The sequence below is a fragment of the Plecotus auritus genome, assembly GCF_963455305.1.
Source record: "Plecotus auritus genome assembly, chromosome: 2".
NCBI classification, from domain to species: Eukaryota; Metazoa; Chordata; class Mammalia; order Chiroptera; family Vespertilionidae; genus Plecotus; species Plecotus auritus.
Genome location: NC_137771.1, coordinates 86,387,885 through 86,401,452, shown reverse-complemented (window position 1 = coordinate 86,401,452; position 13,568 = coordinate 86,387,885). Strand labels below are relative to the sequence as shown.

At 44.3% G+C, this 13,568-nt stretch overlaps 1 protein-coding gene across 11 annotated transcripts in view; it reads left to right on the top strand.

Annotated features, from left to right (window-relative positions):
• Positions 1 to 13,568, top strand: part of PHACTR1 (phosphatase and actin regulator 1) — a gene marked incomplete at its 5' end in the record, with an annotated part of 573,950 nt that overhangs the window by 470,054 nt on the left and 90,328 nt on the right. For 7 of the 11 annotated variants that reach the window (XM_080657408.1, XM_080657410.1, XM_080657416.1 and 4 more), the window contains 2 exons: positions 8,260 to 8,427; positions 10,604 to 10,810. In XM_080657408.1, coding sequence (XP_080513534.1) covers positions 8,260 to 8,427; positions 10,604 to 10,810 — 375 coding nt within the window. The remainder of the gene's footprint in view (positions 1 to 8,259; positions 8,428 to 10,603; positions 10,811 to 13,568) is intronic. The other 4 variants (XM_080657417.1, XM_080657409.1, XM_080657412.1 and 1 more) reach the window with 1 other exon arrangement.

The window sequence follows — 13,568 nt, the reverse complement described above, 5'->3', positions numbered from 1 at the left end:
ATAGGCTATTAGTTAAGTTTGGGGGGAGTCAGAAGTTATACATGGATTTTCAACTCTACGGGGTCAGTGCTTCTAACCACTGCATTGTTCAAGGCAGACTGTAGAGCCATTGGTGATCATTAGTAAGTTAGAATGTGTGTGAATTTTCACGTGTGCATGTGTACAGTCTGCACATGTGCTTTACCGACAAAGATGCAGTCAGACTAACACTTCTAATGTTTGCAGCCCCAAATTGTCACATGACGCTTCAGTTACACAATTTATTTACAATGGAAGCACCGTAATTCCATGATGTCATTTATTCTTCTTCTCTGCAAGTACTAACAGAATTTGAGTTTTAACTATGACAACTATGTCTTAATTATAAAGAATTGCTATGTTGTTCTTTTACCATCCTTAAGCAACAAAAAATTAAAAATAAGTCATTTTAAATAAGCTCACACACACTCCTACCACATAATAAATAGCTCAGCACCTGCCAGTTATGTGACTCTACACAAGTTACTTAAACCATCGAGTGTTCACTTTCCTTTATACAATGAGGATAATTTGGGTACCAACTTCATTGTGTTGTTATAAATATATGTATGTGTGAGTATATGGATTTAGACATCTATAATAATAAAAGCATAATATGCTAATTAGACCGGACAGCTGAATGACCTTCTGGACGTCATTCAGAATATCATTCCAGATGAAGCCGAGGCAGCAGGGGCCAAGGCAGAGGCGGTTAGGGGTGATCAGGCAGGCAGACGAGCAGTTTATATATAAAACAGATATCCTATCTAATAAAGAGCTAATATGCAAATGGTCATCACGCCCTCACGCTGTCACACCGTAACAGCTCAACGCTGGGGAGAGAGGAATGGAGACCAGCCAGGCTGTGACCTGGAAGAGGGACAAGCCACATGCCCCATGGTCCCAGGCACCAGCGGCTGGGCTGTGGCCCAGGAGAGGGACAAGCCGCCTGCCCCCTGGGTGCCAGCAGCTATGCCTGCGCCTGCAGCCAGGGAGAGGGACAAGCCACCCGCCCCGCAGTCCCAGGCGCCAGCACCTGTGGCTGCAGCCCAGGCAAAGCCGGCCTGGGTCCTGGGTGCCTGCGGCTGGCCAGAGAGAGGGAAGCCCGGTTCCCAGGTGCCTACAACTGACCAGAGGAGGGAATCCTGGGTCCCGGGTGTGGGGTGAGGCAGAGGTGGTTAGGGGCGATCAGGCCAGCAGGGGAGCAGTTAGGGGTGATCAGGCAGGCACGCAGAGGTGGTTAGGGGCGATCAGGCAGGCAGGCAGAGGGGTTAGGGGTGATCAGGCAGGTAGACAGGCGAGTGGTTAGGAGCCAGAGGTCCTGGAATGTGAGAGGCAGTCAGACATCCTCCAAGGGGTCCCGGATTGGAGAGAGTGCAGGCCAGGCTAAGGGATCCCCCACCCCTCCAGGCACGAAACTCATGCACCAGGCCTCTAGTTATATATAAAATGTCCAGCATAGTGCTTGACACTGAAGACGCTTTAAGTGCTCCAAAAATATTTCCTCCCATCCCTTCCATTTCTCTTCTCCTCCTTGCCCCTGTCTTTCTACCTTATATAGAAGCCTTTCATGTAGAGCACAAGTCACTAGCTCTAGACTAAAACTTTACTTACCAGTTGTTTTTTTTATAAAAATAGAAAACTTCATTTAGCTAACAATAAACCTAAAATCCATCAATGTGCTTCCTAGGTCTTGAGGCACTATGATCAGACAAAGTAAGTCATACAATAAAAAGAAAACCTAGGTGGAAAATTATTTGCTATTTTAGCTTATCAGTTATCAGGGTTATTTGCAAGTAATTGGGGGGAAGGGGCTTATTCCATGTCTTCCCACTGTCATGCAGATAATGCTTTGATCTGAAAGGAAGTTGGGCCTCATCTAACACAGTTCCTTTGTTTTCAAGGGACAGAAACTGATGTCCCAGGAGTTAAGTGACGTGTTGCAAGCTAGTGAAGACAAAAACAAGAAGAGAGCTCTCCAGAGCTCAAGGTCTGGCTTTGTGCACTGTGCCTGCTGCGCCTGTTCCCACCCAGCTCTCCTGAGAATGAGTCAGAGTGCTCACCTCTGTTTGCTGAGCTGCAGGCCTCCAGGGAGCACGGTCTATAACAGCACCCTTTCCATGTCTATCAGTGCCCCCTTCAATTTCTCTTTGCCTGAGGTGGGAGGACATTCTCTTCCCTTGAGTCCCCAGACAGTTAAGGACTTGGGTGGCCCAATATTAGCACGCTTCTTCCCTCTCTGAGTTTCTGAACCATTTTAGAGATAAAACAAGTGGGAGATCAAAGTGTAGGGAGACATCACCTTCATTATTGATAAAGGCTAGTCTGGAGGAGGACATGGATGGGCCTGATAACTCTCTGCTCAATCCCCCACCTCCAGCCTAGATCTCAGTGTCAGCCCAAGTGGGCAAGTCTGCCTCCTGAGTCACCACCAGCCCAGGTGGCAGGGAGGAATGCAGAGCACAGCCCAGTGCGCACACTGGGATGCTCTCCACCCTGGGGAAACAGGGGCCAGCAGTGAGGTACCTGGAGAGGGGTAGGGAGCTATGCAAAAATAAGGAGGGCTTAGGAAAATGCCTCCTCAAGAGACCAAAGGAGTGAGGAGAAGTTTTCCCCTAACAAAAACTATTCTTTTTTCATTTAACTTAGCAAAGCAGCATGCAGATTTCATGTTATTTTTTATGAACAAGCATTTTTACAGAAAAAAATTAATAATCATTAAACCCTACTTATATTTTGCCAGATTTACTTCAGGACTTTGCCAACCTGCATGCATACTTCATTTTAATATTTTTTATAATCACTGTGTACATATTGCTCTCCATTCCTGCTTTTGTACTTGACATTATTTCAAGCACATTCTTATGTATCTGCATCACCCCCACGAGCATTTCATTGCATTTGTTTCATTCCAAGCAAGGCTCTCCATTTGGCAAGTGGCACGGGGACATGGTTTTTATTTATTTGTACAAATACTCTTCATACTTAGAATAATTATTCTCTTATTAGCTGTCTTTAGCTCATATTTCCCTATTATTCTGGGCTCCTTTTTATCTGGTTTATAGCATTTTATTTTGCAAATTAAAAACCAAAAAGTTTTATGAGTAAGTCAAAACTATCCAATTTGCTTTTCTTTTACACAACCTGAAAAATAAATATGCATATGTGAACACACATTTATTTATATTGCTTATTCTATCTTTGAAATCTTTTCAGTTTTTATCTTTGAGAAATTTATTGCAGTAATGGCTCAATATGTAGACATAAAGCAATTCTTTATAGTGAAATTCAACTATTATTTATTAAGTAAGGAGTTCTTGTCCAACTAGAAATACATTTTTAAATATAAGTTTTTTTTATATATAAACCATAAAGCATGTCCTAAAATATCAGATTCAGGTGAACTTAAGTTTATACTATAATACTTCATTTTTCAAAATTAAAATTAATACTTTTTATCTTAACCTGCAAAGTATCATAAACCCTGAGCCCACTCAGAAAAAAAGTCCATCTTTCATACCATTTTTAAAAAGTAGAAACTGTTTTTACATAGGTATCCACAAGAACCTGAAAGAATTCTAGTTGCTCATTGGTTTTTATGGTGGCATTCACCTATTTTATAAAATTAAAAAAAGAACTTTAGTTACCTTAAGGTTTGAGAAAATTTAATTGGTCAGAAATTGATGTCAATCACCCTAAAACTAGAGAGTATTCCTAAAGCAAAATAAGTAACAATAGCAAAACAGTAATTTAAAAAACCACTTGGAATGTAGTCACAAAGGTGAGATCCAGTTATGGATGGATGCAATCCCCTAGCAAACAAGCAAACAAAAATTCAAATGATTCTTTCAGGCCAATCTTCTGGAACACAAATTTTGCATAAATTGTACTTTTAGAATATTTTAAAAATTCAGTGCAAGACAAGATCCTCCTCTCATATGAGGTCTTCATGTCACCTGAGCACATGTCTTCTATCTTCTTCCACCCTTTTTTTTTTTTTTTTTTCAGCCACTTCTCAGGACTTCTCGATCTGGCTTCATTTTCCTGGCTCACACCAGCTGGCTCACACTAATTCTCTCTGTGCCTGCTTTTTTGCATTTTTTCACCACATCTTGCCCAAGCCATGTCCGTTTTCTCCTTAGCATTTGGCACAATGCATACCTGGCTTATGAGAGAAGAGGCAGGGCAGGATGTGGTGAAGCCCAGAGCTTTGGAGGAAGCAGGCTGGTCTGTAGTTTCTACAAACCATAAAGCGTATCCTAAGGAGCTCATAGAGAACGCCTGCCTTTCCCACAAGGTCGTTGTGAGGGTTGGCAGTTTCTGGTGTGTGATGCATGTTGTTAATTGTAAGCTCACAACAGGAGTTTACCAATTGAGTTAATTCACTCTCACCTTTCCCTTCATTGTCCTTGATTTGGTATTGTCTTCATTCATTACGCTGCACAAGAAGAGGAGAATCGGGCTGGCACAGCATCGTGGCCAGTTCTGTATCTTAGATCCATGTCAACATTCTCTTCTCTCCCCACTCCATGACCTGATTTCCTTGTTAGATATTTCAGCATCTGACACATTTTACACCTCCACTCTACCCTACTGCTCTTTTCAGTCTCAATGGTCTTCAAGTTCATCAAACTTGGAACCACCAAGCATTAGGAATTCCCTGCTGGTTCCTTGCCTAGAAGATGGATATACGAGGTCCAAGACATTAATGTTTCTACTTTGTGTATGTTCAAAAATGCCATAATAAGAATTTTAAATAACAGTTACTTAATGATAGCATCGTTCTATGCCCATGTTATATGAACCCAAATAAAATGTTTTTCACTTCTGTCACTACCAATCTTGGTCATCAATGATAATAATGAATTTTTGTACATATTGAATGGTTTAATTATTTCTACTAGATATGTATACATATGTAATATATATATATAGATACATACATGCATGCATGCATACATAGATAAAACATGATTATTAATGTTAATGTTGAAGAAATGACCGAAAGCTAAGAAATTAGTATGATCTGTACATTGCTATTGTGTAAATAGAAAAAAAAATAAACCTTAAGAAAGACAATTTTAGAAGATCCAGGCATGTGTCACTAGACATTAAATTATTAATACACATAAATTTCATTTATTGGATTCTCTTCTAAAGGGGGAAAATTCTAATGGCAGAAGAGATTTTATACAAGAATATGGTCAATAGAACTTTCTTTTTTCATAATAGCATGAAACATTTGAAATCACTTTGTGACCAACCATAGGGAGATGGCTGGATAAACGTCAGTATATTCATCTAATATAATCATTAAGATGATAATTCTGCAAGTTGTAATGCTATAATAGTAAAGAAAGACACAAAATTTGATTCATAGTAAGAATGTAATTATGAAAAGTATGTACTGAAAAAGAAATTGTATCTGTTAGGGTGGCAATATGATCAGTGTCTTATTTCTTCTTTTTTCTCCTGTTTTTATTTTTTTTTTCCAATGGAAATGTATATGTAGACATTATGACTGGAATTCCCAAGGTTGTTTCTTCTCTAAAGTGGTATGGGCCTTGTGACTTAGCAAAGGTACTTTTAATTCATAGGGAGCTAAATTTTTTGAGGGGTTAATAGACTCAAGTGGAATGAGTGATATTGCTACTCTGTCACTAACAAAGCCTTTGGCATTAAGCCTGGGTGAAACCAAGTCTCACAGAGTCTAAAGTAATCCAACTGCAGTTGTATCTTTCTTCCCCGTGTTGCTTCTGTGGCATTTCTAACTGTTAAAATGTGCACCAATTATTCCACTGCGTCTTTGCCCCAAAGAAGCAGAACTTGGCAACAGCGCTGAAACCCCTTCTCCATTGATTGTCTTATTCAGGACTTTTATTACACTTGGAACATCAAAAATCAAAGTGGTTTCCAAGAGATGTATTAAACAGAATGGTAGCTGTGCCGTTATTCCACCAACTGGGAACTTGAAGCAGAGCTACTTCCCACAGCGTCAGTTTGAACATGCGAAATTAAAGCATGTTAAGAGGAATGGGACCATACATTATGGGATGCTGTGCAGGGACCCTTGTACTGCAGCCTTTCCCACCCTACAAACCCTCAGTTCATCTGTGTCCTCTCTGTGGCGTTAGCCTTGGGTCTGCACTGCTCCTCCTATTAGTGAGGAAGAGTAATCCTCTTGCTAATCTATATATATAAAGAGCCAGGGGACATCGCATCCGAAACAACCAAACAGACAACCAAACAGGCTGAGTGGGGTGACAAGGCCAGCAGGGGGATTAGTGAGGGATGACAAAACGACTGAATACCAGGCTGCATGGGGTGACCAGGCCAGCAGGGGGGTTAGTGAGGGATGACCAAACAAATGAACATCAGGCTGCATGGGGCAACCAGGCCAGCAGGGGGAGCAGTTGGGGATGACCAGGCTGGCAGAGGGGGGCAGTGAGGGACGACCAAGCTGGCAGAGGGGGGCAGTGAGGGATGACCAGGCTGGCAGGGGGAGCAGTAAGGGGTGACCAGGCTGGCAGGGGGGGCAGTTAGGGGCGACCAGGCCGGCAGAGGGGGGCCGTTGGGGGCAACCAGGCCAGCAGGGGGGGCAATAAGGGGCAACCATGCTGGCAGGGAGGGGCAGTTAGGGGAGGACCAGGCCAGCAAGGGGTGCAGTTGTGGGCGACCAGGTTGGTGGGGGGGGGCGGGCAGTTGGGGGCAACCAGGCTGGCAGGGGGGGTAGTTAGGGGTGATCAGGTTGGCAGGCAGAGGTGGTTAGGGGTGATCAGGCTGGCAGGGGGGCCAGTTAGGGGTGATCAGGCAAGCAGGCAGGTAAGCAGTTAGGAGGCAGAGGTCCTGGATTGTGAGAGGATGTTCTACTGCTGGGTTAGGCCCGATCCCCAGGATCAGGCCTAACCCGGCAGTCGGACATCCCCCAAGGGGTCCCGGATTGGCGAGGGTGCAGACTGGGCTGAGGGAACCTCCCCCATACACGAATTTTGTGCACCGGGCCTCTAGTCAGTTATAATAACGACTGCTATCATTTGTGGCAATAAAAAAGCTAAATGAGAAAAGGAAGAAAACAGACACACAACACTCTTCGAGTACCGTGCTTTGTGTTGTCTGTTTCAGATGATTTTTTGCTCTCCGTTATGTTTTCTCTATGTTTATAGGACATTCAGGTTAAAAATCACATGACCTTGAGCCATATGTTATCTAAAGCCTGCTCATGTGTAGGTCACTCTTTTGAACATACATGTCATAGATAATTGGGGGAGGGGCTGGCAGAGGATCCTTTGTCACCATGTATCATTGTGGATCAAGTTACAGCCTTGAGAAGGGCAGAGAGAAAGGACTGTGTTTCCAAATTTAACCTTGGAGTCATTTCACTGTTTTATTTCTACAAGTGAGTCATCTTCCTTCCAGTTCTAAGCCAGGTAATGGCTTTGCTAATTTCTGTGTTCTGACGAAGCATCACGTAAGAGACTTTCACCTGGGTATTTGCTCATTTTACTAGAACAGCCTTCAGTCTCCTTTAAAATCTAATTTTATTTCAGTGTCTAGTTATGGAGGACTCCCCTGGGCTAGGATGAAATCACACTGGGGGGAGGGGGTTGATTTGACAAATGGCCACTGTGCAGGAGCCTTTGATCCTCCCCATGGTGTTAACTGGCTGCCCCTTGCTTTGCTGAGCTGTAAGCCAGATCAGAGTCTGCCCGCCCACAGGACCCGTGAGCACTGGTGAGCTCCTGAGAATTCAGGCATTGCCCGCATTCTGGTGGCTATAGCCTTTCAGAGGGAATTTGGGCAGATGTAAAGGGAAGACAGGATGGGTTTTTTCCTAGGCCTTGGAGTCCCATGCTCCTGGCACTTGCGTCGTGATATGGAATCCTTTATTCCCTGATGTAGGAATTCCTAATTCGGGTTTTCCATTCTCTGAGGTCTGCTTAATTTTTCCAAGTTTTTAAGATTTTTATTTCAATTTTTATTCACTTTCATTAAAAAAAATAAAGAGAGACAAAATATGGTGGATTATGGTTAGAAAGATAGAGAGAAAAGAAGCAACTGGCTAAAGATCATTGGAAATTGTTGCGCTGGTGGTTAGATGGTACATCTCTAAAAATAAAGTCAATGTCTTAAAAGGAAAAGAACAAGTGCAGATGTTGATAAAGATGGAAACTCAGTTAGCAGGCCCAAATGTCACCCTTCCAGAGGCAGCCGTTGTCTAACAGCACTTCCTCTCCCTGGCAGATGGGGAACTCTCCATATCCAATGAGGAGGACTCCCTGGAAAACGGACAGTCTCTGAGCTCCAGCCAGCTGTCTCTGCCCGCCCTGTCCGAAATGGAGCCCGTCCCGATGCCCAGAGATCCCTGCTCATACGAGGTGCTCCAACCTTCAGACATCATGGATGGGACAGGTAATGGCCCTGGTAGAGTTCACCACAGGCCCCAGCAGGGGGCATTAAGGGTCTTTGGCCTGACTGGACTAGAATCCTAGAAATAGGGATGAAACTGACCAACCAGTACATACTGAGTATAAATATTGGGAAGATATTCAGTTATTATTCTAGATTTTAAAAATATTTTTATACCTTTAATATCTTTAACGTGACATAGCCCGTTTTTGTAATATTGAGTATGTAAAATGTCATTGTTTTGTTTTCTAACACTCATTTCTGTTAAGATCAAGCTAAAGAATCCTGCATTTCTCTATGTACCTATCTAATTCACCTGTCTGCTTGCCCTGGCATTTCCTTTAATCCTAGCCCCAGTGTACCAATTAATGTTTGTATCAATTTAGCAAGTTGTACCAACTTACTGTATACAATCAATGTGTTCATTGGCCATTAAATTGTTTACAATTTGCTGTTAACTTCTATCCTGTCAACAGATGATTTTGATGCCATCTAACTACTATTACTTCTCTGGTCCAAAGCCCTCTAAGAGGCCAATACTCATTCCCTCCTGGGACCCTCCCCAAGCCAGTAAGGATTGGTCCTGTTGTCAGGAGACACGCCTGGGGGAGGGGACCTCTTGGGAGATCTGGCATGGGTAGAGAGGCCACGTCCTTTCTCCACACCAGGTACACAGTCTCCTCAGCAGATCTCAGGTGGGAGGATGGCAGAGATGGTGTCTCACCAAGTCAGATCCCAGGCTTCACTTTGGGACCAGGTGTGTCCCACGCTGATAATAACAGTGTCCCATGGGATGGGGGAGCATTGAGCACTCAGGGGGATTATTGCCAGGGTTGGGTGCTGCAGGGAACACTGCTACCCAGATCAGAGAGGAAGAGGGTGCAGAGAGGAGTCATATCTGGGCATTCTTATTGTAGCAGCGATGGGAAGAAGGAGTACAGGCAGCTGAGTTGCATCCCGGTCCCGCAAGCTGGGGTGATTTTCCCAGCTGAAGCAGTGAATTGTGTTTTTATTCACCCTTCCCTGTAACATTGATCAGATGGCTTTGATGGGCATGGTAAGGTCTGACATCCCAGTGGAGCCACAGTTTCAGTCTGTCATCTGCCAGGAGGCCTATGCCTCTGCCCAAGACAGCTCCTCCCTGGAGCCAGTCGGGAAAAAGGAAAAATCAGGCCCAGGGCAGAGCCAAGAGAAATGGGGCGAGCCCTAGCCAGTTTGGCTCAGCGGATGAAGCACTGGCCTGCAGACCAAGGGGTCCCAGGTTCAATTCCGGTCAAGGACAGGTACCTTGGTTGCAGGCTCCTCCCCGGCCCTGGCCCTGGTGGGGCTCCTGCAGGAGGCAACCAATCGATGTGTTTCTCTGTCTTCCCTCTCTCTTCCACTCTCCCTAAAAATCAATGGAAAAATATCCTCAGGCGAGGATTAACAAAAAGAAAGGGGGGGGAGAGAAATGGGGCAAATCGAAACAAGAAAACCATAATTCAGGCCAGTAAGAGGAGAGAGGGAGGGGGAAGACAAAAAGGTGTTGAGGAGCATCCTTCTCCTGGTTGAGGTTTATAGGAGCCGCAGGGCAGGGAGGTGCCTGTAAAAGGCTGGGCGCCCACTAAAGCTGCACCAGCTCAGGGGGCTCCAGAGCAGCCGCCCCACATGTGTAGGCCGCCCCCCTGGTTCAAACTCTAGGCTGCCTTCATTCCCTGGTGTCCCAGACCTGGGAGCAAGGACGAGACCCAGCGGGCAAAAACAAGAACCCGCCCTCTCTCCCTGCCTAGCAAAGGGCGAAGGGCCCAAAGGGAGGTGCTGGTGTTTGGTGCTGGGTCAGGTCAGAGGAGGCGCTTCATCCCCGATGCATTACCCTGCCGTCTCTGGATCGTGGCATTCTAGAGCACCCACAGAATCAGTATTATAACCGCCGAGATGGACATGACAACGTTTTGAGAAAATGCCTTCTTCCTTTTTCTCCCTCTTGATCCTTCCCCCTCTCCCTTTCCTGCCTCTGCCTCCCCACTGTGCCCCTGAGAGGGGTTTCTGGCGTCCCCTCTAGCTCCCCACACGCTCGTAACCGCCTGGAGGAGCCGGAGGAGCGCTGCCTGTCGCTGCCACGCCCCTGTCTTGTGTGCTCCCAGCCCCACACACTGCATTTGTGTAATGTCTCCTGTGTGTCCTGTGGTTGTCCCCTCAGTGTCTGAAGAGAGTCCCTCTGCCAGTGAATCTGGAGTCCTCCTGTCCCAAGATCCTTCAGCCAAACCAGTCCTGCTACTGCCCCCCAAAAAACCTGCTGCTTTCTCTGGAGACCATGAGGAGACCCCAGTGAAGCAGCTGTCCCTCCTCAAGCAGCCCCCCGCCCTGCCTCCCAAACCCACAGCCAGGATTGCCAACCACTTGACAGGTGAGTGAAGACGTCTCTGGGGCGCCCCACCCCCCACCCTTCCCTTCAAGGGAAAACCTCTGCTCTTCCTTTTCATCTGAAGCCCGTGCACCTCCTCGGGGAGGCTGCTCTGTGGGACGTGTGGGTGTTTCCGTGTGTGTCTTGGTACACGCAGTCATGCCTGGGTTTGTGTCTTGTGTCAAGAAATACTCGCTATACACCTACCAGTCATGTGCTAAGAGCCTTCAGTCATGTGTATCTGTAAATATGTACATCGGCATCTATGTGAGTAATTCAAGACCACTTGCCCATCTAGGTGAGAGAGGTTCCATGTCAAAATCTTTGCAAAGATAGAGTAGCACCTTGTTCCCTTCATAATGAGTTTGTCAAAGCTTTAAATTTTTTTCTTTAAATTATTGATGTGAAGGCCAGCATGTTTCTTTTATTAAAATTTACATCTGTGCTGTTCTCTTAAAAATAGAAAATAAATAAATAAGCACCGGCTAAGTGGTACAACCTATGAACCAGGAGGTCAGGGTTCCATTCCAGGTTGTCCAGGTTTCGGGCTCCATTCCCAGTAGGGGGCTTGTAGGAAGGAGGCAGCTGATCAATGATTCTCTCTCATCATTGATGTTTCTATCTCTTTCCCTCTCCTTTCCTCTGAAATCAATAAAAAAAATTTTTTTAATTTTTAAAAAGCAAAGACAATATCTGTATTGTGAGAAATACTTTTAAAAGAAGAGTAAGCTTAAGAATGTTGTTCTAAAATGATTCTTGTCTTTTCATTTTTAAATTGTTACTTAACTAATGTACCCACGGTATTAAATCAGGTGTCCAGTAAATTGCACTTCCCTGCACATTAGCACGTGAATCGGATACCCCTGGGATTCAAGGCTGTGGTATATCAGAGACTAACGGTTTCAGAGGATTGTTTCTCCAATCTTGATAGTAATCCGACCTGATGCTGATCGACTGCCTTTTTACAGTGTCTTTGGTTTTCTTATCATTTCTATTTATCTCCGTACATTTTTGTAAGATGGAATGGGGATAGAGGTTGGGAAGAACATACACTTATTTTATAATAGAAAATTGAGGTTCGAGAAAATAAGTGATGTTTCCAGGGCTGCTATCAAGCCACGATTAGACCCTGTGTTTCCCGACTCCTAGTTCAGTGAATGTTGTTCCAGGATCATGGGATTCTCTCATGTGGGGTTTTATTAGAGTCCAACCTAAACATGGAGTTGTGTCAAACTACTCCATCAATGTATGCATCCACCTCTGCGGATGTTTGCGGTTTAAAAGGGCAAATTTCCACCTATACCGTTCAGTTCATTAATAACACTTTCGTTCAGTGCCCCAAGGTTTAAATTCAGAGAAAACCACAAAAAGAAAATGCTATCAGAAGAGAGCCTCCTTCCAAGAGAGCGCCCCTGTCGGTCTATCTATGATCTATCTATCTATATATCTATGATCTTATCTATCTATGATCTTATCTATCTATGATCTATGATCTATCTATCTGTGATCTATCTATCTGTGATCTATCTATGATCTTATCTATCTATGATCTATCTATGATCTATCTATCTGTGATCTATCTATCAATCTATGATCTATCTATCCATCTATCTATCTAAAATACTGCTGTACAGTCTTCTATCACTGCTCTGTGCACTCAGTGATATACCGTGAACTGATTCCCATGTTAGTGAAGATGCACATGATTTTGTTGGCTGCTTGGTCTAGGTCAGGATTTACTTGATTGACCTCTTATGGGTTTTCCATCTTCTCCTTGTGAAAAACACAATAGCAAACATCCTCAACATCATGTTTTTCTTTATACTGGTAAGCATGTTCGAGTCTTCCCTAATTTATTTCTAAAATTAGAATTGCTTAGTTATATATACAGTGGATTCTTGACTAATGCATGGGTGTGGACTGTTGGCCCCCCATTCAGTTGAGAATCCACATTTAACTATTGACTCCCTAAAAACTTAAGCTGTCCCTCAGTCTCTGGGGGTATTGGTTCCAGGACCCCAGCGGAAACAAAATTCCAAGGATGCTGAAGTCCCCTAACGTAGAACAATGCATGCAGTCAGCCCTCCGCATCCACAGACTCCCAACTGTGAATCAAAAATTATTTATTGAAAATATCTGCATGTAATGGAGCCACGCAGTTCAAACCTGTGTTGTCCAAGGGTCAAATATGTATTTAAAAAATAGGGTGGCAAAATGACTACCATCAAGAGTGATCCTTGTAGTTCAATGCATGCAATCTGATGAAAAGTTACTGGACAAGGCTGAGGCTTGAGCTGACCTTTAGAGAATGGAGGGCATCTATAGAGAATGAGGGAAGAGCATTCCAGGAAAGAAGACCCTGGATAAAGACTCAGAGGGGCCAACATTCGGGTCAGTGACCAGGTGGCTGAGCCAGGGCGGGCCCATCTCGGGATGTACTGAGAGAGGGTTCACTGGGTAAGGCATCCGAGAATTTAGATTGTATTCCTGTGGCAGTGGAAAGCCTATAGAGGTTTCTAAGCAGGGGAGTGCTATGATTAAAACTAGCTTTTACAAAAGTTTCCTGGATCACTGTGTAGACTGAACAGAAAGAAGACAAGGTGGGAGACCTGACAGAGAAATCACCGAGGCCAGACCTGTGCCTTGTTCTCCAAAATCACTAGTTGAATTAAATTGAACAGCTTGAGCCTATTTAAGAGGCTACTCCAGTTGTTGAAATATAAGTTAACAAGCATCTGGCTGATAGCAGTGGGAAGAGAGA